Here is a 26,383-nt window from a genome sequence, read left to right as displayed (position 1 = left end):
GTTTGGTAAAGATCAACCTGGAGTACAGCAAAGTGATTTGCAAGTTCTGACCGATGCAAGAGACTATCAAGGCTTTTAATCTGCTCTTCCTCTTTCACTCTCACTTAAAAGGCCTTTAGCCAAGTATCTGTCACCTCATCCCCATGATTTCAAGTGATTCAGATGCTGGAAAGGGGAGCAAGAAAAAATACTGTTTCTATTTCCTTGTGACTGACGCCACAGTTTTATTCTGCATTGAGAGACAGTTGCTACCCAGTTATTACCAGGTATATATCTTTGATAGCTATATACATTCCAGGCTGCTAATGCTAATTATGAGCTAATTCTTAGTTCACAAGCTAAAGAAAGCATTTTCAGAACAAAGTGGTGATTTTTGAGGTCCTTAATTTAGGCATTTATAGCTCTGCTTTACACCTAACTGTATGCAATACTGAAAGTTTCCCACTTGCCCATCTCAACTTTTATATAGATGACTGACAGCAGACATTCAGAAGATGGTCCATCGAGTTCAAGTTAGGTATTGGAGATGGTGGGGTGAAATATAAGAGTATTTAATACTGAAGAGAGAGCCAAAGATGTAGTCTTTGTGCAGTGACGGTGCAGGAGAGCCCAGCAGCTGAACAAGTAGCTCCAAATGGACTGAAGTTAACAAAGCCTCATTTTTTCCTTGAATTTGTGATTCATGGTCAAGGGCAGAGCATCAGGGTCTGAAAAGGATGAGCCGTACTTCAACTGCCTTGGCCTTTCAGATACTCTACATATTTCCTGCAAAAGGAGAATGCTGTATGACACCCAATTATAAACCTCATTAATCTCTTCTATCTGGAGGATTTGGCTACTTTTCTACCTTACTAGAAGAAATAGCTTAGCCATACCAAGGAGAACAGGATTCATCATGATGACTTCTTTCATGTAAACAATGAAATGTGTGAGTCTATCAGTATTTGTGTGCTCACAGTATAACATTGCACAGGCTAAGTGACTCTATAGAAATCAAGAATTTCAATTCTGGATCAGAAAGGTAACGTGACTTCTGATAGCAGTAATGCTTTTTGGGTTTTGAGATGCTTGTGTTTTAACAAACATGGCCAGGGACATAAACTAGAGTTTTGCAGCTTTGCAGTTCTAGCACATGAGTTAACCAGCCACTGCACTAGAATTTAGAAATGGAAGATTACTTAAGAGCCAACTTTCTTAAAGTGGTTTGTGTTACATTAACCAGGGCAAGCCTCTGTTATTTTCTAAAGCTGACCAAGGTTATATGATTTTTGTGTTTTGTTTGGGTTTTTGTAGGAACTCTGACTATGGACTGTGACTTTAGATTTTGAATAATAACTGATATTTTTCAATGCATCACACCATATCAGACTGTAAATTAATACTGTCTACCCTGGTCCCACTTCCACCAAATTTAAAGCAGTTGCACTTTATAGTACCTTGTACAGTTCATCCTTCCCTGTCCAAGGTCATGTTTACAGCTCTCCTCAACAGGAGATTTTCCCTGAATATCTCCTTTTCTGCTTGTGAGAATAACAAATTGCCCCTGTGTAGTGCTGAAGAGCCTCAGACTTGGAGTAGCTACTGCAGCATGTATCTCCATTCTGGGTATTTGTTGCTTGCTTTCAGGAATATCTTTTTATAACAAAGAGCATAGGCATGGCTAGCAGTTGGGTTTAAGAAACAATACAAACTGCATTTTCTTCAGAACTGAAGTACTATATAACATTGTTTAGCCTTTCATGTAGTTTTTCCTCACAAGTTAAAAGGTAAATGAAGGGAAACGGGTGAAGGAACCATATTTTGTTGCCACTATATATACCTGTGACCTGTCACAGATCAAAAAGCAACCAAAAGTTTAAACCATTGCAAAGGCCACTGGATCTGTGTTCAAGGTTCATTCTTTTTTTTTTTTTTTTTGTCTTCTGTTGGCTGTCTTTATTTTACATTTCTGCATTGCTTTATTATCAAAGGTTACAGCTGGGCTTTATTAGACTCATAGGACAATAGGACTGAGAGGCAGCAAAATCCACAGGAGGAATGCCACAAGAAGCTGATCCCTTTCAGAGGATACAGCCCCAGCTGCCAGCAGTGCCAGTATCCAGAATTCCCTGGATGACTTGAGTTCAGTGTCATTATCTCTCATGAGCATACAAAAAAAAGGCAATAAATAAAGAGGAACAGACTTCCCCCATACCCCCCACTCTTATTTCATCAGTTACTTCTTTACAGCGTCACTGTATTTAGGAGATTGCATAAGTCCTATCTAGGATATTCACATTTTAAATACAGCATAAACTTTCTTTTGACTTCACTGTCATACCTTATATAGATGCCAAGATGCTTTTAGAGTAATACCACTCATCCAGTGAATGAATTGGTTTTCACTGCTTTGATTTTGCCCGTCTCTGAACTCCCAGATTGTTTTTTTTTATCTTCAAGCTGCCAGCACACAAATAACAATTGGAAAATGACATAGTGGCAGACAGTCACTCAGAAAGCTTTTTACCTTTTCACTATCAAGTTTAGCTCTTGCTTCAGTAAGAATTACTTAAGATGCGAGTGGAAGCATTGCTGCCTGCACAGGAAGATTCTGGGCCTTAGAACTTTATAAAATCCTCACGAGGGCCTTGTCCCATCCATGGTACTGCACTGAGCCTTTGTCCCAGAACAAAGCTTTTCTGTTTGCTCCAGTGAGGTGGAGACTAATGTCTCCTTCGTGATTGTTCAGGTTTTACACAAAGAGTCTATTCTGCCTTAGTGGCTGGAGGAAGCAGAAAAGGAAGGGTCAAAAACTCACTGCAGCATGTTTCTGCTCAAACCCTAATCACAGTAGGAAGCAGCAAGAGACGGAGAAAACTCAGGACAGAAGAAAATGACAAAGTTGTGAAGTCTACAGTTTTCAAAGAGAGCCTAGGAATCTGCCAGCTTCGGTTTATTTGAGCTTTTTAAATGTGAAGCTGCACCCAGTAAAATATCTTGCTTTCTGTAAAAAATAAAGCAGCGTAATTCAATGAGGAGATATAATGACTACCTTAATTTAGTGACCCCAGCCTGAAAAATACCTCGTAAGTATTGTCAGCTCAGAGGAAAGCAGATGTGGCATCATATTAATGCTAGCAAAGAGTGAGCATATTATTGTGCAGGTGTTGGACCTAGCTTTATTTCTGAAGAATCTTAAGTTCCATCACTGAACTATAAGGAAAGCTGGGGGAGGTGGTAGGGGACTTGGGTCTGTAGAAACCAGTTATTTCGGGAGATGTGGAGTTTTCCCCACAGGCAGGCTCTGGTTTCTTTTGCTCCCCCTGCTGCTTGACAGATTTTATGACTGCTGTTTCTAGCTTTACACCACCTTTGCAGTACACAAAGTTCACAGAAATCTATACTGACTTTTGTGTGCCTGAGGGATAACTGCTATAAGAGAACGTCCTGGTGATTCAAGTCATCAGCATTATGATAAACCACTTTCACATACAACTGCCATCTGACATTTTTTCTGCACACGGATTCAGGGCGTTCTGCTTCATAAAATCACAGGATTGTCAGGCTAGAAGGGCCTTGGGAGTTCATGAGGTCCAGTCTATGAGCAGAGTCAGCTGTGAGGTCAGGGCAGGTTCCCTGGGGCTTCGGCCAGTCTAGTCTCGAAAACCTTGTATTTCCCATACAAGAAAAGGGCCCACCTTCTGCCCACTTAAGAATTACAGGACATGTGAGCACAGCCATTGTGATATATCCCAACAGAGCATCAGGCTGTGGGAATCTTCAATGCCTCCATTTGGGCGAATGTTTTTTTTTTTTTTTTGTCTTAAAAGCTGTATATCAAGAACTCCTCAAAACTGGAATTGTTTATTGCACACTTCAAAGGGCAAAATCATGTGACTGGTATTCTTCTGTATTAACAGAAGTGATATGCTTAGCTAATGCTACCACAAAGATCTGTGGTGTAGTTCAAAGCTAAGATGGGTAAGAAGGTGTAGATTTTCTCTGCCCTCAGTGGGCATTATGTAGCATAAGTAGGAATAGAGAGATCACGAATACAGCATATGTTAAATTAGTAAAGATGAAATCCTCAATAGATACACAGAAGAATATTCTGCAAGTAGAATATCTCTCTTGGACAGCCATATTTCTGCAAACATGGCAAGCTCAACAAATAGTGGAAAACATCCGCTGAGAGTTGTTTTGCAGGAAAAAAAAATATAAACTGCATTTCATCACAGGAACAGGTTTAACAGGTTAACGCTATGCTTCCCCATGGTAAAATATTGTTATTTCAGTCTCATTCCAGGCTGGTATATGTGTAATCTATTTTGGATTCTGTAGCTTCTTCCTGAGGAACATAGAGCCATATCACATCTTTGTCATTTGTCATCAGGCATTGCTGCTTCTAACCAAAGACTGCACTGAAGTCTAGAAATACTGTACTGCTATTCATAGCTCACTGGAATACTCTTTTGTGCCTTATATTTATCAATGAATGTCCCAAAAGACAGGCAGCTTTCCACAAATGCTGAAAAATCAGTCTAGCACCCTGCAGATTACTATACACATGACAATAGCCTTTGTTAGCATAATGTATTATAATGCATTATGTAGTGGGTCTCTGAGGCTTAGTAATCCCTGTCAGCAACCAGAATAAATGGAAATAGTTTCTAGGAGACTATGAAAAGACTGTTAGTTTTCAAGAACTACTAGCATTCAAACTCACACATGCAGCAACCGAAACAAAATCTCATGAACAGTCTTTAATTGCAGTTATTTTTGAAAGTCAAATGCCTGAAGTGTACTTTCCCTACTGAAACAAAGATTTGTGCATTCTCTCAGGCTTGTCGATAGTAGTTCTTGATGTGTAACCTTTTAATATGCCTAGACACTGGATTTGCTAGCTAAGAATAGCAAGGTCCCACATGAAAGTAAGCACAACTACTTATGGAGAGCATCTATGCTCTTTTTTGCTCTTTGACTTCTTTTTAATGCAGAACTGCATAAAAAAAGTCCTGTGATACATGTAGCGTGCACAGCGTAATGCTGCATCGGATGAAGGTGCACCACAGTTACTGAACTCCTGAAGTTGTAACTGCCAGCAGCTCAGACCATACAGCCCAGGAAGGGCATCTCTTACTCTGCCCTTGCCCTGCTCCTTGTATCCTTCCCCTGAGGCAACGTACAGCAAGCTTTAGCAGAGAGACAGGGGCTTTGATCTGCTCGGGCACAGCTGTGCTGATTATCTTATGGTGCCATAAATTACTGACATATTTAGTCAAGTAGTGACAGGACAAGGGGGAATGGCTGTAAGCTGACAGAGGGGACATTTATATTAGACATTAGGAGGAGGTTCTTCACTGTGAAGGTGGTGAGATGCTGGCACAGGTCACCCAGAGAAGCTGTGGCGGCCCCATCCCTGGCAGTGTTCAAGGCCAGGTTGAAGCAGCCTGGTCTTGTCAAAGGTATCCCTGCCTGTGACAGACGGGTTGGAACTGGATGGTCTTCAAGGTCCTTTCTTACCCAAATCTTTCCATGATTCTTTGAAGTCTTTCAAATTGTACTACGTAGATCAGGTAAAGACATACTACCAAATAGCACAGCCCTTCAGATCAGTTCAAATAATTAAAACACTTCCAGAAATGCTTTAGTATACTGTTGTTTACACAGAGGCAACACCACCATAATATTACTGTCTTTACTCAGGCCTGCATATTCTCTGTATCATTCCACTGTCATGTTTAGATCTTAACTTTTTCCTGTATTTTTAAAGCACTCAACATTGTTCACTTAAAATTATGGTTAAATGATCAAAGGCTTTAGCAAATTTATCCTTCAATATCGTGCTGCACTTCTACCCTAAGACAGCAGAAAATCAAATCAACTCTTGCTACAGTTTCACAAGCAAGATGCTTACCCCCAGAGCATTAAAACGCCTCAGCAGAGCTGCCAAGTACAATCTTCATTACTGTGCAAAGCCATTGCAGCCATCTGCAATAGCAACCTGAAGCTGCAGTACCATTATGCATGCGTGTTGCTAGCCTGTATGGAAGCTTTTACTGTTTAATCTTCACCTCTTGATTAGATTAAATGAGGGTAGAACTGTAACCTTACCCAAGCCTATTTATTCTATTTTTAACCGTGCAGACATGCAGAAAGATGTAAGGGGGAGGGGGAAACAGCATTTAACTAGAGAGAGGAGACATAACGTGGGTAAACATTTCCTAAAAATCTTGAAATTAGCACCACTTACTCCAAGTAAGATCCAGTAGATTGCATCTCTAATTCTGCATGCCACGCTCTCTGTTTCACCATACTACTTGTATCATTTCATCTGTTATCATCTGCTCTGGTCTCCTTTTTTACCAGTTTCCACCTTCACAAACACTATAGAGACCAGTCAGCATAAAAAAAAAAAGCTAAGACTTCATCCTATTTCCAGTATGCTTTATCTGTAATAAAATCAGCAGCCAAAATATCTTTCCGTCCTCTGCATCATTAGTGGCACTGCTTTCCTGAAGGAGAACTTATTTTTCACACACACACTACATTTTGAATTTGCCTTTGAAATAATAGAGAAATTTCCCAAGTTGTAAGTGCTCTAGAAGTTAAACTGAATAGGGCTTGCATGATGCAAAGCATTCATTTCTTTTCTGGAGACTTTGCTCCCTGTGGGCAATGAGAATATCATCTGCTCATAAGATGACAGAGAGGAATCTCTTAGCAAAATGAAACTAATTATCAACATTGCAACCAAAAAAGATGGAAACATGCTGAGACAGAAATAGAAGGTCCTTCTGCTGCCATGCCTCACCTCCTCAAACTGCTGATTCTTCAGCTTAGGAGTCACTGTTATCTTTCCCCACCAGCTGCTGTATAAGAAGTGCTTCTTGAAGCCGTTTATCAGCACTGACTCTACTGATCAGGGGAGTGGGGAGCGGGGAAGACTGCAATTTGCAGCAGTTGAGGAGGAATGACTGCATACCACCTGGGTATAAGTCGTTACCCCGATCTGCAAATAGACCTTCCTCTCGTAGCAGCTGGATGGAGGTTGACTCTGTTCTTATTAAGGCCACAAACTAACTTCAGAGAGAACAAGGCTGAGAACAATGCTTTTGGTCGTTTATTTGCTTGCTTGTCTGTCTAACCATATTAGAATATTCTGCCAGAAGGAAAAGACTGCTCTGTTTGCCTTTGCTAGCAGTGGGCAGACTCCACTGTTGGCATAGATGCATGGACTCTCAAAGCAGCCCTAACTATACTGCTCAGTAGGATGCTAATGGCACTGTGCAGGACAAGCAGCGTAAAGGTCTTTGCTTTTATGAAAGCAGCAAATTATAATTGAAGAGTGGGCGTCTTTGTGTCTTCTCTATTGGACTTTAAAGAGCGATTTGACAAAATATGCCCTGCTTTGTTGCTGTACGGTTACTTTTTAGTAACTGGATTCTCAACTGGACAACCCCTGTTCTAGATTGTCCCCTCTGCTTCCATTGTACCCTGTACAAGTAATTTGGCAGGGAGAGAGAAGTGTTGGCTAAAGCAGAAAAGAATCCATGAACAGTTCATTTGTCTTCTGCTCTTACCTTCTTCCACTTACTATTCCCTGTATATGTGACGGAGATATACTGCAAGACAGCATCAAGTTAGTCAAGTGAAACATTCAGTTGTGAAAAAAAAATAGTGTCTTCTACTGCAAGAAGCAGAGAAGAAAACTGAAGATGAACCTTTTTGTGGGAAGGTGACATGTCTTGTTCTGACTGCGCAGGTGGTCAGAACATGAGACCTTCCATGGGCCACTCGGTCACAAGCCTTGGGAAACTTGTGCATCTGGGTGCTTGTAGGCTAAACAGAAAGGACTATCTGTGGCACGCAAAGAATGAGAGTGCAATCCCAGCTGTCTTGGAGGTGGTAGGACTTCAAAAGCTAGCTTTGAAAGCTGTCTGAACATGCAGGGATGTGACAAATGGATAAAAAGAAAAAAGCTAGATACTACAATACTAGCTTGCAAGCTAAATTATAAGAGAGTGGTTATAGAGTCTTAATATTTTACAGCCATTGCACATAGTTCACCTATTACATCAGTTTGTAACCTGGCAAGAGGAGTGCCAAAACATTTAAGGTTCCAAGTTTTGCCCTATTCAGTCAGCTTACTTCCCTAACATCTGCTCTACTGGGAGAATAACAGGGAAAAAATACCTTTTTAACTTCAAACCAAGTTAAATAGCAAAATAGTTATACTTGAAAGGATGTCAGGTACCCCTTCTGACAGGAAAAACCTTGCAGGGGCTGTCAGCCCTGTTCTTCAGTGAGCGCCTTGAAGTGAAGCTGGACCTGCCAGCTGCCAGGAGCCCCCTCAGCTCTGACTGGAGCCCTGTGTCAGAACTGACCAAAATATTAACGTATTCTACTGCGGTACCACTTATTGTGGGGTTGTTATGGATGTTTTCCTTTCATATATGGACTAATCAGCACACTCTTTAATAAAAATAACAAGATTTAGTGGATTTGTGGCCTGAGCGCTCTGTGTCTGCAGGACACCTTTGCCTTGCTAATCAGGTATGTTACATACCTACCAACAGTACTAGTATCAGCAGTGCATTTAAACCTCTAGTCTTAGATTTAGGTTGGATCTCTCAGTCTTGGAGTACTTCAAATCTTTAGTTACATTTGCTAGTCTGTTTTGGAATATGGATGTCTTAACCAGGGCAAGTACTATAAAAATCAAGTTTCTTACTGTTTTTGTAACAATTAGACCATTCAAGTACAACCGTTTGCATGCACTATAAAAATTCTTTCTATGTGCATCAGTCTTGGTATGTAAGAACATGAAGAGTAGGAATTGCTTCTGAAATATGACATGCCATCTTATGTACACTTGTATACTCTGTATATTTGAATACAAGCTAATTATAAATATATGTGTATTTAGCATCAGTAGCTATCTACCCACTAGTAAACAAATGTTTTAAACCAGGAAGGCCTATCCTTTTTTGTGCTTCCTTTCTGAAATATAAACATTGCTTCATTTTGTTCTTCCTAGCTCTGTTTTGTGATGTTTTGGACACCAAACGTGTCAGAGAAGATTTTAGTTGACATAATCGGAGTAGACTTCGCTTTTGCAGAGCTGTGTGTTGTTCCTTTGCGCATCTTCTCCTTCTTTCCAATTCCAGGTAAAAACCAAGAAAATAAGAACTCTGTAACCTCAAAATCAAACCAGCTGTGAGGCATGGTCATAGATTCTGGCATGGCTGTGCTTACAAGAGTGGCTAAATGCATACCTAGCATAAGTAACACCATTTTTATTGAAACCAAGAGACCAAGACCATTTACATTCATAGTCCAGATAAATATTGCAGTAAGAACAGTCTGTCATTAGGCAGATTTCTGACTGTCAAAGTGGAGCCTAAATTCTGTCTATTGTAGCTGACCAGGAACACACACATGAATGGCAATAGCGACACGTATGCCGAGACTGAAATTAACTATTTGGAATAGCATCTAGGGCCACCTCCACAGTATCATCACCTCCATTAGTCTCCTGTCAGCTGCCAGACTCAGTGACTTTTTCAGATATCATCAGAGCATAAACAACATAGAATAAAAGTTAATGCCCCAAGTCAAGAGAGAGGCAAGCTTGACAGCAGTAATCAAAATTTTTCCCCTCAAAAAAATTCTAACTTCCATAATTAAATGCTACATCATGTAGTATTTTCTGCTTATTTGACAAGACAGTTTTTTGTAATAAGGTAAACTACAAACATAAGAACAAGTACATGTAGATACTTTTTTTTTGTGCCTAGCTGTTATACCCTATACCACATAGGAATTAGGTGGAAATTTTCCTTGGTATGATTCCTCTTTAGGAAAGGGGATAGGTTTTATTAGTGAAGAAAACAGAATAGACCATCTAATACGTTGGTTGAAGAGAGCAGCTCTTAGGAAGGATTGCTGTCTGTAACTCCCCCCCCTTTTTTTTTTTTTCAAAAATCAAGATACTGAAGCAATTTGGGTACAAGATCTTCATTTCTAGTAGGGTTTCCCAGCATGCAAAGTTACCAGACACGTGGTTATTTCTGAACAGTGCTCTTTGCATGAAAAAGCTTCATGTGAGATGACTGATTTTTTATTACTCCTGCTTCCTTTATCCCCATTCCTTCTCCTTCCCCTGTTTACAGTGACTGTCAGAGCACACTTGACGGGTTGGCTGATGACTCTGAAGAAGACATTTGTGCTGGCACCCAGCTCAGTGCTGCGGATTATCGTCCTCATCGCTAGTCTCATTGTGCTGCCTTACTTGGGGTAAATCATTATTTTGCACAGAGCTGATAGGTTTGCTTTCCTCTTCATTCCTGTTCCCTGTCACTTGATAACTGAATTTGCATAGCTCAGAACATTTTCCCCCAATACTAACTATAATATAAATCCTAAACAGTGTCAATATCTGGAAAAGAAACATTTACAAATTCACAAGTGTGACTGCTGTAGGCAGGCAAGATAGTGATGTCCCTTTTGAAAAAATACACAGATGTCAAAGAGGCAGAATCATGTCCTAAGGGGAATTTATTTCCTTGCTATTAAGTGCACTGTTAATAAAGCTAATGGAAGAATATCCTGTTTATAAGTTAAATAATCTGTTCTACAGCACTCTGAACAAGACGTCAAATTCTTAGTCCATAATTTGATTCAGAGTGTGGCTCTTTTACTAAACAGTGAAGCCATTAAGAAACAAAAAAGAACTTTAAAATACCATTTATTCTCTTTGCCTGTTTATTATGTCTATGAAAGAAATATTTCTAACAACAAATTGGTTCTATATGGGAAAATATAATGACAAATCATGCATTCTCACATAACCATGACTACTTTCTTTTTATGGCACCCACAGAGTTCATGGAGCCACTCTTGGAGTAGGATCCCTTCTAGCTGGTTTTGTAGGAGAATCGACCATGGTTGCAATAGCAGCCTGTTATGTCTATCGGAAACAGGTAAGAATAAGACTCTGCAGGATACAGTGAAAGCAGTTGATGAATATAGTGGATTTTAGTTCAGATTAAGAGTTCACTTTTGAAATGTAGCTCCCCACCATCCCTGCTTACTGAATTTGGTTTGCTTTCTCAAGAATGTGCAACTTAGGAACTCTTTGGGTTGAAATAAAGGTTTCCTCCAGCTGCTAGTGGGCATTTAGGCCATGGGATGAGGCCATGACACGTGCTGGCCTGAAGTTAACCTCCTGCTCCTCGTGGATATCATGGATAACATGTCCTTACCACCACTTATTTTGTGCTGTAGATCAGCTACTGCAATACAATATAGCTTTTTTATGTAGACGTAGGAACTACTCATCCAAGCTTATCATACCTATCTGTATATGTATATATGGTTTAGTGGTGGACTTGGCAGTCCTGGGGTAAGGGTTGGGCTTAATGATCTTAAAGGTCTTCTTCAACCTAGTTGATTCCATAATTCTATGTGTGTTTATATGTATCTATATGTATACTTCTATTTCCTTATAAAACCAGCACTGCTGGAAATGGACAAAAAGTAGTTAGGGTTTTTTTGCCATCTAAACAAATGGCTTAAAACCTGCTGCAGTAGAGGATAGGATCTTACAAACACTGAAATAAGTGAGATTTTCTCATAGGCATACTTATTTCACACACTATGATTCTGTATGTACAAAGCAGTAGTGATACATGGGTTTCAAGGAATATTTCATTAAATGAAGGCAAACACCGGATAAATGTCAGCTGGGTGACTGGGGATAACGCACTACCTGCATGTTGTGTCTTTCCAGTTATGTGTTCGAGGCACTGTGTAGGTGTCGTGGTTTAAGCCCAGCCATAACTCAGAACCACGCAGCCGCTCTCTTACTCTCCTCCCCTTCTTCCCCCCCACTCCCAGAGGGATGGGGAGAAGAATCGAAAGAATGTAACTCCCACAGGTTGAAATAAGAACAGTCCAGTAACTAAGGTATAACACAAACCACTGCTGCTACCACCAATAATAATGATGATAAGGGAAGTAACGAGGGAAGAGAATACAACCACTCACCACCTGCCAACCAATACCCAGCCCAACCGAGCAGTGATCTAACCCTTCCAGGTAACTGCCCCCAGTTTATATAGTGAGCATGACATGCTGTGGTATGGAATACCTCTTTGGTTAGTTTGGGTCAGGTGTCCTGTCTCTGCTTCCTCCTGGCTTCCCCTCCTCCCTGGCAGAGCATGAGACTCACAAAGTCCTTGATCAGAGTAAACATTACTGAGAAGCAACTAAAACATTGGTGTTATCAGTGCTGTTCCCAGGCTGAAAGTCAAAACCACAGCACTGCACCAGCTACTAAGAAGGAGAAAAAATGACTGCTACTGATGAACCCAGGACAGTATCCACACCTTATTCCATGCCATTCATGTCATGCTCAGATCCCACATTTTCAATATACCATCAATCTTATCTCATACATATACATATATATACATCCACAGAGAGAGAGAGAGAGATCATTCCGTAGTGCATGGACCAATCCCTATAAAGCTGCTGAGTCCCATCCATGATGTTGGGCTCCATCTCTTGTAAGAGTCTTTCAGAGCAGAAGAGAGAGTGTGATGTAGTCAGTCTGCCAAGCCTCCCCATATTTGTACTTCAGCCATTGTCCTCCATACTAAAGAGGCTTTAACTGCTTGCCTTGCTTAATTGCAGCACATGTTTCACACTCGTGATTAACCTGGGCAATAGTGTCCATTGCTAAGTCCACCCCTTCATCATGAGTCCATCTCTATGTTGCATCTCTGCCCTGATGGCCTGAAGAGTCATGGGCCCACCAGGCTCAAAAAAATTCACCCTTCCCTTCAGCAGTTTCTGCAGCTTGTTGCTGGGGACTCCATACAGCTGCCTTCCATCTCCGACGCTTCCAAAGCACTGGAGGGGCCCAGTGGACTAGATACTTGCCCATACTGTCCCACACACCCTGTCACTCGTGACTGTCCAGCCTTGGGGAAAATCTCTTGGTCCTCCTATGTCGTCATCTAACCCTAGACGAGACCGAAACATGACTCTGCTTAACTTTTGACATCAGACAAAACAGTTGTGCATAAAACACACTCTGTATGTGTGCCAACATGGTGATCCCCATCACAATCAGCAGGCAGGTCTCAAAGGTACCCAAAGGCCATTCAAAACCTTCAGAACTCTCAAATGACGCTGCTGTACCTGTCACTGGGGCTGGTGTAGCTGCTGTGCTTGGAGCTGGAGTAGCTGCACTGTCTGCTGCGGTCAGAGTTTGGGTAGCTGCTGTACTTGTCGCTGGGGTTATTGTAGCTGCTGTGCTTGGAGTTGGAGTAGCTGTGTTATCTGTTGTAGTCAGAGTTTGAGTAGCTGCTGTACTTGTCACTAGGGTGTGTGCGAATGTCTCCCTCATAGGCTGACCACCCGAGGAGGGGAAAAAAGATGTGTAATTGCTAAACACTTCTATTATATACCTCCCAAAGTATAGAGGTGGCGACCACACTGGGAACGCAAGCCAGATCAGTTTCATGATCAATGATTCTACTGTATCACAAGTCATTACCATAAAGTACAGTGAAACAACAACCTTAGCCCAAGCCCCCCAGCTTTGAGGGGGGGTTGATAAACACTAAAACAGCAAATACCGGCTGTAAGTAAGGTACGACATGCTGAAATTCCAAGATCAAGAGCAACAACTTTGAGAGCCAATAAATCAGCATTGTGATGAGTGACTATAAATCCAAACCAATAAGTGCTTATCACAAATACAATTAGACACACTCTGGTCAGATCTGTTGTTATCTCAACCCTTCGTGCCCCACGTTGGGCATCAAAAAGAACTGTTGTGGTTTAAGCCCAGTAGGGTACCAGGTCCAGCTCCAAGCAGAAATGGCATGGTGTATACAGCATTACATAGTGCAGAAGGACCCTGTGGATGGCAGCAGAAAATATAACCTATGCATTTACTTTTTTTCTTTTTTAATTAAACTTCATACTAAGGGCCCATTGGTTCTGTTCTTAGCAAAAATATGCAGAAGATGGAATATCTAAAAGCTTTGTGTTGGAACAAACTAAACCCAGTTTTGATATGCATTAACAGTGTGCAGGCCGTTAACAGTGGGCCTGCACACTGTTAATGTGTACAAAGTGTACAAAGTTCATAAGAAAATAGAAGTAGTTGATCTCTGTCATAATTAGTCTGTCGTGCTCTTCCTGGGAACCAAAGAGTAAAACCTGTAGACACTGAAATGGCTGTTCTTGGCCTATGGTTGCACAACAACCTCCTCGTCTCTTGTTTCAGTAGTAACTCGTAGAGTATTTCTGGCCAGGGACATGATGCTTAATTTTTTGCAGTGATGAGTGCAGGTAGTAGTAATAATAACTGTACCAACCTAATTTATTCCCTTAGCAGAATTAGTATGTAGCTGACAGCATTGTCTCAACAGCCAGCATGACAGTGGCAGAGCAAACTGGTATCTGTATACAACTTGTTTTCACCTACAGTGGTAATAAGTGGGCAGTGTTTCAGAGCTGCAAATCAAGTGCTGTGTAGACACCTCTGAAATTTTGAATCTCTGATATGCCCAACTCAGCTGAATCAATTATACCTGGAGGGGAATTTTTGTCAGCTATACAAGTGTTTTCTGTAAAACCAGTCAGCCTGCTGAGAAACGGGTAATAAGGAACAGATGCTTCAACTTGTTTTGTAGTGGAGCTGAATGCTTCTTAGCTTTACTAATCCAGGACATCCTGGATGAATCATAGGACTTTTGAATGCCCTCCTGCTCCTGCTAGCCAAAAATACTCTAATATTCCTTGGCCTTGGTAGGGTGAGGAGCACAGTGGATCAGCAATACCAAGAAAAGCCAGAGTGCTCACATCTTGTAAAATTCCTGAAGTTTTGACATTTGAGAAACTAGGTTGGCACCTCTATCTCCCCCCTAGCACAGCTTATCTTCTCTCATGTTTTTATTTTGTTTTGTTTTATTTTTATTTTAATAAAAAGTCTGTGATGTAAAAGATTCCAGATGCTCTCTTCCCTCTAGTCATGCTGAAGCCTGTTTTGGCTGTCATTTAGCATAAGAAATGCCTCTGTTATTGCATTTATGTTAGAAAGGAGAAAGCTGAGCCCCAGAAGGTTATGGAAACCTTCTAAGTTAGTCAAGTTATTAGTGACAAGCCACAACTATGACACAAATATTCTAGCTTTTAATAACATACTATAAAAGAAAAAAAAATCATTATTATCACCTCACTTCTCCCAGTGCCTAAAGTCCATAGGACTGTGTTCATGCACAACTTACTGATAGGTTTCTGAATGCTTGTTTCAATCTAGAAAAAGAAGCGGAATGAGAATGAAACAGCTACAGAAGGTGAAGACTCTGCAATGACCGACATGCCTCACACAGAGGAAATGACAGACATCGTAGAAATGAGAGAAGAGAATGAATAATAAATGGGATGCAATTGTTCTCTGCAGGGACGATTGGAGTGACACTTCAGCATCTTGTCGTCTCTCATACTTTTTGTTTGTTTGTTTTTATTTTTGTAATAAAGAGGCCTTGATTTAAAAGGTTTCAGATAAATTCTCTAGCATACTGAGTATGCCCTCACTGATGTGGGACCTAAAAAGAGGTCTTTGCTTTTTCTCTTTTTTTCCAATTGAATCTGTTTTCTCAATCCATGCAACCATAAAAGATACAATTGCATCACTGTAGAGTCTTCCTTATGCATCCACCTTCTCTGGACAATCTGCATTTGTCAACCAAAGCCCTGTTTTCTGTGCATGTGTGTGTGTGTGTGCGTGCATGCGCTTGCGTGCTTGCACGCTTGCACACACACACATGCCACTGGCTCAGTGCTACTGCCAGGATCCTGCTCCCTCCCCTCTTTGCTTTTCCTTCCTTTTCTTTATGAGAAATGCAAAGGAAAAGAAGTTTGGAATACAGAGCTTTATTTTACTTGCTTGAAAATGACTTTCCTACATAAACTAATATACTATGGTAAACTATATCTTTTTGTTTGGCTTCATCACTAGAGCTTATACTGCACAGGGTACAAGACAGGGAGGAACATGTAAGCCTCCACATACAAAGTGGAGAAAAACAGGTTCTTTTCTTGTGTTAAAAGTGTGTGGATGTGTATATACACACACAGGTACATAAACAGAGACATACATATATATTTATATATATAAATATATATAAATAATATATATAAATATATAAATAATATATATTTATATATTTATATATGTATATGCATACAATAAATGCACACAGGACAAGAACTCTATTTAGCTTTCATTCCATCAGAAAGATAGTAGTCTTTTGACAAAGGTAGACATTTAATTCAGAATTTTCTTGAATCGTTAAGCCCCACTTTACCTATAATTTTCTTTAGGAAAAAAGACTGCACTTTCCTCTTGTGAAGAGGGTGATGGCAACTGATAGACTTTGACTGTATTTGAATTTAAAAGAAATAAATGTTGACAAGCTTTACCAAAGTTCTTGTCCACTGATTTAACTTTAATGTTGAAAGGTTCATTTGCTCTACTTACTTCTGGTGCCTATATATTTAAAAAGAAGGATCAGATAGCGTTTGCAGGATACCATGGTATATCACGTTACTACACATAGCTCCATGAAAGTTTTTATATAGAGATGTACACGTACACACTCCCACTGTGTTTATGTACATCTACTTTACACACACACTTCTATGTATGCTTTGCTATTATGTATTTAACTATGCAGTAGATCAAAATCTGTATGGTGAAGCTCAAGTACTGATGGTCCTCCAGGTCATTAATTAGGGACTGTGATCATGTGTTAGTTCTCAAGGCAAGAGTTGTGGAATTTGGAAGCTGCTCACATCAGTCAGCAAGTGCTGTACTTGGGGAAGACGACAGGTGCTGTGTGGTTGTGATTGAAGTGGGCCTTAAATCACAGAGCATGAAGTTGGGTGGGTGACTTGTATCAGGTGGAAGTGAAACGTATATAAAATGTGACCAGACCAGAGAGGGTTTGGGTGCCACTGATAATGGCTGGCAGCAGCTCATATTTCTGTGTACTTCTGCGTTTGGCTGCGGGGCAGCACTCGTTTCTGGTTTGTAGTAGCTCGCGTTCTGTCAGATTTAATCATGCCACAGTCTGGAAATTGTTATCCTCCAGGCTACATCCATAAACCTTATTTAGTCAAAGTATATTTTTCTAAGTTGTGAAAATTTTTATTTAATTGTGGACAAATTCCATTTCTAGATTTATTTGCCAGGTAGTCCCAGCACTCAGAGAACTGATTAAAACTAAACATTACTTTAAATGTTATATCAATATATGTGTATGTGGACATACACATGTGTATAAATATATATATTGTATATTATGTACATTTATTTTAAGTTACATTTCCTATTTTTTGAAGTTCAGCTAACAACATCTCTAAAAAAGCTACAGAGTTGGCTAGTTACGGCCATCCAGTTACAGCCGTCATGAAAGGCATTGTATCAATGAACTTTACATTTTATTGTAAACATTTGTACCAGTTTGTTACATGTACAAATGCAATAAGGAAAAAAAGTAGAAATTAGTGTGTTGAATGACAGATTTGCAAAATCAGTTCACAGTTAATGAGCAGTGACACTAGGAGGGCAAGAGTAAATCCAGTAGCCACATGTTTTCTGTGCCACCACAAGTTTGTTCTTGTTTCTGACAATGATTGAAAAAAAAAATATGACTCAGACAAATTAACTTTGTGCAGTATGTATACTGTACACATTCATGAATACAGGCTCTCTCAAACAGTCCTATGTATATAATGTGTATATAGACTGTTACAGACACAGTGGCCATTTGAGTCTTCTCTATTCAAGTGGTTTTGATTTCTCCAGTATGTTTTCTACTCAAGTCCACAAGATGCAGTTTTTTCAGGAGCTGTAGAGATAAAGCAAGAAACTATTTTTGTGTAATATTTCTTGACTAAAATTCAAATGGCAGTATTTTTGAAGAATTTTGAGCATTACCTATGTAGTTTCAAGGTAATAATTACACCAAAAAGTAAAACTTCAAAAAACAAATTACATGAAATTTTTGCTTTAGATAGAAGATGAACAAATACAAGAAACTGAAGTATTGGTCATACAGGGCTAAACTAATGGTATTGCGAAAGATACATTTTCAGTTGTGTGGTTAACCCTTAATAGTCATTTACTTTGCAAGATACTGAATGAGCACAGGAGTGGTAGGATTTGGGCAATAACTCCAGCAGTGACATAAGCACGCATGCAGTGCATCTCTTTCTGCTTCCTGCAGGTCATTTATTTCTTTACATTGCTCTGCTGGATTAACAGAACATGCTGACATGTCCATGATGAGCAAGTCCAAAGCAGCCGCTTGTGCTAAGCTGGGCTAGGTGCTCACTGCATGGGGAGGCAGGGTGATCAACGTGTCCCCTGCTGCCCCTGGCTCTGCTTTGGGGTACTGTTGCCAGGAGCTGCAGTGACCACCTGAAACCTCAGTGCTCCAGCTCTCAGTCTGTGTCAAATTCAGCTTGGCTAGTTAAACAGCTACTCTGATGGGTTACTGGCTGGGAAAGGGCAGCGGATCAACTCAGCTAGAAGCTCCAGTCAGGCTGTCACTGGTTCCAGGGTCTCCGTCAGGCAGTTGCTGGTGTGTGCCCTGTCCTGTACCTCTTCCTTCCCAAAAGGACTCTTCTGAGTTCTAATAAAATGGCTCTCTTGTGTTACTGCTTATGAAATGGCTATCTCTACGATAAATATTTTACAATAGAAACCTATTAAGTTTCTGTGTTGAAGAGTCAGAGCTCAGTCATCTCAATGAACTCACATGAAGACTTGGCCTTTCCAGACTTTCTTGAGAATTACGGAATTATACAATTGAACGTACAATAAAAAGAGGAACAAAGCTGATCTGCATCCTACATGTTAAATTTCAGAACAGCTCACACAGCTGTAAATAAGAGCAGAACTCTCATAAGAACACTCATAAACTGTGGATTAATGTTCCTTGGCTTTTAATATATACATAAAATTGTGTTAACTTGTCTTGAGTTTTCCTTTTGCAGAATTAAGAGGAAACACTGGGGTTTATTCCCCCGTCACTTCCCTAAGCAGGCCTTTCATGCTTACCAAGCAGTGGACTTGATGGAAAAAGCTCTGCATTTCCCAGCCAGTGTTTGAGGCCATTTGGGCACACCAGCAGGTTCCCAGGCATCCCCTGGCACAGCCATTCCAGGCAGGAGCACTCAGTTGCCCGCTTGTTAGATAGAGCCACCCTGAGTGAGAGGATCGGGTGAGTAATAGAGATGTCTTTTGTCTTCTACTCATTTTGCTACTAAATATTTCCTTTGAGCAGGAGAGATTTATATCTGGCTCTTGCTCGGTGTACTGCCGAATCTGCAGCCAGAGAGAGAGCAGCTCAAGACAGAGGGCAAGCTGATGAATGCAGCTGATTCAGGGCAGGCCATGAACAGAAACCTTTTGAAGGCCAGAGTGCCTTCCTTTGTGGGATGGTGCCTTGTGCTTAAACAGAAGGGAGAAAAAATGCTTTCGGGTCCAGGCGCCAGAGTTGCTGGGCATAGTTTGATGTTGGGCTGCAACGTGGCAACAGGAACAGGGCATCCTGTGGCTCCAGCATCCCAGCCCCACTGCCAGCATCGCTGGTGAAATTGAAGACAGTGCAGGGGATGGCAAGGTGGCAGTACCAGCTCCGTCTCTCACTGAGGTTTTGTGATTGTGGTGTGATCAGGACAGGTTTGAGTGCAGCTGGGTGCTACCTGGGTATAGTTTCAATAGCCATTAGTGTATTGGAAAGCCATTCATATGTATATGGGGGTGTATATGAGCGTACATGGGCATTTTAATTACAGCATTTATATGGTTCATTGGCTCAAAGATTCAGACCTAAACATGCTCTTAATATGGGACTAATACTAAGCCATTTTTAAGAAAACTTGCAATTCAAAACTACATAAAGGCCTAAATCACCCTTTCAGAAGACCTTATATACCAGTAGCTAAAGCATGATTTATATCAGTAAGCTGGAGTGGAAGAGAAAAAGGACATGTTGCAGAGCTTATGGGTGTTATATATCCATCCTAAGGACAACAGCATGGCATGGAGAGGTGTGAACCAGAGGGCAGAGGTGCTCTTCACCTTTCAGCTGCCCTGGAGAGGGATTGAAGGGCAAGGAGCAGTGCATCTATGAGGTACCACCTCTAAGTATTTTGGTTTCTGAGTGGAGGAGCCATCAGAGAGAAGAGTATGAAACATCTTAGAAGATTATTCAAGCAGAAGTAAATTGGCATGCAGGTTTTATAACATGCAGAAAAGAGGCACTACATAGCTTGTGTTTCTGAGTAACTGGCAAGGTTGCATTCTATAGATGTCACATAAATATCACTTAAACACAAGACAAAATTATCTCAGTTTTGGTATCAAACTGTCATTTCCCAAATACCAGCTTAACCATAAAATGTTAAGATTCCCTTCCCTTGTTCATGTTTGCTTTTTTTACTAGAATTCAAGTGCAGAATACTGTATTTTTTTAAGGGAGTAAGCTCCTGTGGAGAGGGGGTGCAGTGCAGAGCAGCCTTGGGGGGGGGGGGGGGGGTGTGTCTTGTGGAAGAGCCCCAGTGGGAAGAGGAGCTCCACATTTATTCTGCACCCTGCAACACACTGTGTTTAGTTGCAGCCTGACAGTGTCCTGAAAGGAGGCAGAACTGTCAGCTTAGCAGGAAACTCGGTCCAAGCATGGCCCTGGCCTGTAGCAGCAGTGCAGAGCAGCAGGGGGGCGCAGGGAGCCCTGGCTCCCTGCTTCAGTTTGGACAGCTTGCATGGATACGCTTTGGAGAGCCAAGTTCAGTTGTCAGTGCATAGATGCACTCCTCAGAGAAACCATTGCCAGACTCCTCAGTAATTGGCACCTTCTGAACAAAAAGGCCAAAGACAAAATTTGGGGGCAGAGAAATCAAGCTTTAAGCTTGGCTTGGAGTGCATACTTGCACAGAACGGCATTTTGGCTGCAGCTTATGCAAGTTAATTGTACTTTTAGAGAGTGAGCTTCAGTCTCAGCGTTTCATCATCAAGATATCCACTCTATCTCAGTAAAACAGGAGAACTGGTTTATAATTTTAAGTGTTCTTTTGTCTTTGTAGCCCTGAGGAGATAGTTTTCCTTAGTATTACCAAGCCTGTCAGTGCTCAGATCAATTTATTAGTCTTACCTCATCCTTATCTTCTGTCATTCCTAGTTCAGCATCTTCAGATGTTTCCTTATTTTCTTCTGAAGGCTCCTGCTAGGCTTACTTTGTCTATTGGCATTTTGAAATTGTAATTGTCATGCTGACTGAATGTCGAGTAGTGCTGTGATTAAAAAGTAGCTTACAACAAAACTCTTCTTTGATGGACTGGTTTTTACTCATCTTTTTGCTAAGGTGAAAAGGAGAGTCGCAAAGTAGCAGGAATTGCTGAAAGTCTATTTAAAAACAAGAATGAAAATAGTTAAAGTTCATTACTTAACTCCAGCCACTTTGTGACTTTCTAAGGATCCATAAGACCACAACCCAGACTTTTCCAGCAAAGTTAGTACTGCGTACCCAGAGCAGCACAGAACAGTTTGAAGCACTGAGCAACACAAGACTTCATGTATTTCATAACTAAATGTATATCTTAATGAGCTGGAGAGCCTGATTAACAGGGACAATCCATTAAGTTTCAGATTCAGCTGGACATGAGCAGCCTGATCCAATGTCTAAGGTGGCCCTGCTTTGGGGATAGATGACTGCCCGCAGTCCCCTTCTGACCTAAATTGTTCTCTGATTCAATCAAGAACCTAGAGAGGTCCCTTCGTCTTAAGGGACTTAAAGAATGCTTGCCTTTTTTAGGCTTGCAGTTAGGGTTGAGAGACAGTGCCTACTAGGGCTCAACAATGCAGATATCTGAGCAAAAATCTGAGCTGCGCAGATTCTTTTGCTGATGACAAACCTTTCTTATTGCAGAGCCAGCTGTAGAGTACCCTCCCACCCTCTGGAAACCCACAAAGAGGGTAAAGCAAAAATAAGCTATTGTATCTGCAGATGAAATATTTGAACACTGTACTGCACTTTTCCAATTAACTCTCTAAGCAAAACCACCCGGAAATAGCAAGCAATTGCATCTGTTACCTGCTTCCTCCCATCTCTCTTCATTAAAATCTCTCTTCAGCATTAGAAAAAAAAAATCTACCCTTTCTCATAGCTCCCTTTGTAATCAATGTAATGCAAAGTAAAGACTTGCATTTATGTAATAAAACAGCTTGGCCTATCTACAAACGAGAGCATATAATTCCCCTCTTAGGAAAGGATGTATTTTAAAATTGGAACAGCTTTATCCATAATTCATCAAAAATGCAACAGAACAGCAAAGGAAAAAAAAAAAATTGTAAAAAAAAAAAATCATTTTAATTGCATTAACTTTTAATGAGAATAATGCCTTCTGGAAAGTAAAGTACATATACACATGCAGAAAACAGCAGAGCCTGGAACTAACATGCATTGCTCAACTTTGTAGTTTGCTCTCTGAAGCAGCACTAATGTAACTCTGCTTTTATCTGTCCGACCTATTACTATAAACAAAAAATCCTTACTGAGCTATAATGAAACAGTTGCAAAGCTACAGGCTATAAGTTTACTGGTTACTTAGATCAAATTATTCTATCATCTGCAGAATTCGCAAGCACCACAAAATTGCAAAAGCAAAACCTCCAAAGAAGCTGAAGGTACATATGCATTTTTGTGGATGACATACCCTTACTTATGACCATCAGTAAGCTTTTTAAAATAAATCTAATCACTCTCTAACATAGTTCAAAGTGCACTTCACTTACTTTAGGTTTAATAAAAATCTACCTGAAATATCTTGTCTATTTTTCAAAAGGAAACGCACAAGATGCAAAATTTAACCTGTGTTGTTAAACTGGGCAGAAACCCTACCACCATCACAAAGGCAGTTAAGCTTAGATCACCTGAGGTTTTGATGTTTCAGAACACTGCTGTCACTGCTTTGTTATTTGTTATAAGCTTTCAGTGTTGCTGCCTCCACCTTTGTTTCTCAAAGCCAGGAACCTGTGAAGGGTTTGTGGTTAAGAGACAGGCATGGCTGGACAACCCCAGAGCTCATCTGCTGAAAGGGAGAGTGGCTTGAGGCAGAAAGCACAGAGCTCCTTTAGAAATATGTGGTGTGATGGCTTGTCATTCCTCCCCTGGGCGTGAGCTGGTGGCAGTGATCCTTCTCAGAGCTGGCTGTTGGGAGGAGGAGAAATAGATGTTGCTCATTGCTGGTGGATTTGAAGTTGGGATTACAGGCAGTGTTTGGAGCCCTCTGTGCTGCTTGTGTTATTTGTTCTGCAATGCTGGCAGAGCATGTTGCTACTACAGGCCACAGAAATCCAATTGGAGACCAAGGACTCAACTCTGCATAGTGGAATGGCTGAAATGTGTTTAATGATGCTTGGGCAGCACAGCCTCACAGTGTTCCCAAGCTTTGGGAAAGCCTTGCTTCATCTGTATTGGACAGAAAGTTTTTGGGAGTTCCTGAGGAGGACCACATGTGAGAAAGTGAGTGTGGAGCAGTGAGTATGTATATGTAGAGAGAGAAAGAGAGGAACAAATGAAGGAGTTGAAGTGTCTTTTGCAATTCTCCCACACTGCATTACCCTGCTAGGACCATACCGGTGGTTAGAGAGAACTGTAAGCCCTATATCGATCATCTTTACTGAAAGGTTCACTGGTCTTTAAAGGTTATTGGGCAGTGTTACTAGATAGTGGTTACTAGGCAAAGATGAACTTTATAGTGCTAGGAGCACAAAAGACAGCAAACTTAGTCATGCCTTTTGCAATGGAGAAGCAAGCTTCATATACCCTGCTCTTTCCACCTCTGCATACTTAAGCAGGCCCAGCCACAAGGTCACTCTAGAAACTACAAAGGTTGAGCAAAAGCTGAAGGGCAGAGTAGAAAATGAGGACTATTTGGATTGTTTGTCTTCACAGGAGGAAATCATCATGGAGGAGAACTAAACTGTATAGAGGCAACTTCCAGAAAGTCTCAGTCATCTCAAAGGAGATGCAGTTTCTGAACCAAGGTTCAAGGTAGCTTTGACCACATCATGTGAGGTCAGATAGCACCATTTGTAGAGTTATACTACAAGGTATATTAGTGAATTCTGTTCTTTTAGCAAGAGGTGCTAAAAGAATAGAATTTTCTAATGCTAGTGAGATGTTTGGATACTACAGGGAACAGCACCACAGTAATGCCTAAAAATACTGAATTCATATTTGCATGTTCTAATTGTGCCTTTGGGTTCTCTAAAATTGACTTGGTTTTAGTTTCATGAAAATACTTTTAAAATTGAGAGCAGGGACTAGTGTCTGGATGCAGCATCCTAACAAAGGGCAGCCCAAAGTCTGATGACTCTTGCTTGGGAAATGAGTGGAAGAGACACTGAGGGGGGGGCTTGTCTTTTCCTGATCTGGTCCTCCGACCATGGCATATTCTGCAGGACAATATCTTGTCCTGTTCTCAGCAGGCTTACAACACTGAAAGAAGCAAGAGCAGTAGCTGGCTACACTTTAAGGCATGCTGCAGTTGCATTGGGATTAAATTCTCTAAGTACCTTTCTGGAGAGAAAAAAGGCCCACTTTTTTCCAATTAATTTCTGTAATTTGAAGGCAAATCTGAAAACTAGGCAAATGCATATTTCACCTGAGAGGTATCATTTGGTTTTCATTTCTTTCAGAATATCTTTCAGTGTCAGATTCAGATTTTTTCTTTCAGGATAAAGCTATCCTTATGCAAAGCAGTGTGCCTAATAGCTATCCTCAACTACTTAAACAAGTCAATTTTGCAAGGACTGTAGGTGTCAGGCCAGAGCAGTATTCGGGACTACAGTACAGGGATCCTAGATTTTAAATGAAATGTTACCTCATGCATCATTTTCTGTCGTACTTGTAGAATTCCAGTTGATTTCTGTCAAAATAAATGTTGCTTTCTGTAATTTGTACACATGCTAAAGCTACTGGTTTGTTTTTTAATGGCCATTTTGCTTTGCTTTAAACATGGGTTTTTCTTTAAACTAAAAAAAAACAATGAAGGTTAAAACTTTGTACATTTTTAAAATTACTGCTAAGGTCAAAAGTATAAAAGTACATGTTGCATTAAAATTGAGTGCTGTTTATGTATTTACAGGGATGTATGTTTTTGCATTGTTAAAAAGAACGATCTATGCTTTCTTTGGTGGGGATCTGTGCTCCAATATTGTCCAATAGCTTTCATACTCTAATTACTTTAAGTAAAGTTCTAACAATTTGCATATGATTAACGATTCTGATTGTTTCTGTTATTAATTCTGATAATCTGATGTGATCTAAAGTCCTCATTTGGGAAAAGCAAAGTATACCTCCTGGTGAGAAATCAATCCAACAGGCAAATTGGTTTTGAATTATGAGCATGATGCTGCCAACTGTCATAACTTGAAGTTAATGAAATCCAAGGGTATCCATAAAATGATGCAAGACAAGCGCACTATTTCTACAATGCCTCCAAGTGTTGCTGATATGAGAATACCATGGTCAGAATACTTTTTCCACACCAACTCTAAAAGTTTTAGCATTCCTGTGAAATAGACACTTCGTATTTAAAAGGATATTGTTATTTTCATCAGGCAAGGGCAAACTCAAATGTCATGAGAAGATGCTTCATCCATCCATCTGGCAAGCCACCAAAGCTGTTCTTACGAAGCTGTGAAAACATTCCTTAACCAAAAAATGTTCAGTGTTTGATTTTGAACATCCCCTGGGTACTCACGCATGACTGAATATGAGCCACCCAGACTCAGCAAGAAGGCTGAATATGGGAACACAGCCTTAAACATCTCTCCTGAAACACTTGAGCAGCCACTGCTTTTAAAAAGGACCTGGAGAGGTGTGATGGTAGTGCTTTGCTCATACCTGTGACTGACATCCCCCAGACTCTGCTGCCTCACCTTTGCTCACTCTGGACCACAGCAGATATCCAGATGATGGTCTCAGAGAGAAGTACAGCTTCTCCAGCCCATAGAATGACTGTCTCACAGACTAATTTGTATTTTTAAGTAGCCTGCAATCTCCAGCATCATGTACCCCTAAAGCTTGGCCTGCCCTAAGGTCCCATGTACCTTGTGAGCCCTTTAAATCCTGCCCACCTCACCTTGTTTCCTCTCCTTGGGGCTCCCTGTGTACCCTCTCATTCCCCTGCCGGCTGTGGCCACATGCCCCATGCAGCGCAGGGCTGGTAGTCCCCTGGCCTCCACAAGGTGTACCCTGTGATGGGGCTGAGAACAGCAGATCTGTTTCTCCTGGCCCTCTGTGGG

At 40.8% G+C, this 26,383-nt stretch overlaps 2 protein-coding genes across 4 annotated transcripts in view; one reads left to right on the top strand and one right to left on the bottom strand.

The window, feature by feature from the left end:
• ANKH (ANKH inorganic pyrophosphate transport regulator) overlaps positions 1-16,196 on the top strand; it is a 97,712-nt gene extending 81,516 nt beyond the window's left edge. For all 3 annotated transcript variants that reach the window (XM_061449247.1, XM_061449249.1, XM_061449248.1), the window contains 4 exons: positions 9,020-9,149; positions 10,155-10,278; positions 10,865-10,964; positions 15,320-16,196. In XM_061449247.1, coding sequence (XP_061305231.1) covers positions 9,020-9,149; positions 10,155-10,278; positions 10,865-10,964; positions 15,320-15,436 — 471 coding nt within the window. In that variant the 3' untranslated portion in view covers positions 15,437-16,196. The remainder of the gene's footprint in view (positions 1-9,019; positions 9,150-10,154; positions 10,279-10,864; positions 10,965-15,319) is intronic.
• OTULINL (OTU deubiquitinase with linear linkage specificity like) overlaps positions 1,374-26,383 on the bottom strand; it is an 82,474-nt gene continuing 57,464 nt past the window's right edge. Inside the window, exon 9 of the transcript XR_009742658.1 lies at positions 1,374-1,385. The gene's annotated coding sequence lies outside the window, so the exon portion shown is untranslated. The remainder of the gene's footprint in view (positions 1,386-26,383) is intronic.

Source organism: Pezoporus flaviventris, unplaced genomic scaffold (genome assembly GCF_033815535.1).
Source record: "Pezoporus flaviventris isolate CSIRO_AGI_PZ_B2104156 unplaced genomic scaffold, CSIRO_AGI_Pfla_v1 ptg000007l, whole genome shotgun sequence".
In the NCBI taxonomy this organism is placed as follows: domain Eukaryota; kingdom Metazoa; phylum Chordata; class Aves; order Psittaciformes; family Psittacidae; genus Pezoporus; species Pezoporus flaviventris.
Note: the sequence above shows the minus strand (reverse complement) of the source record. Positions and strands in the feature narration are given on the sequence as shown.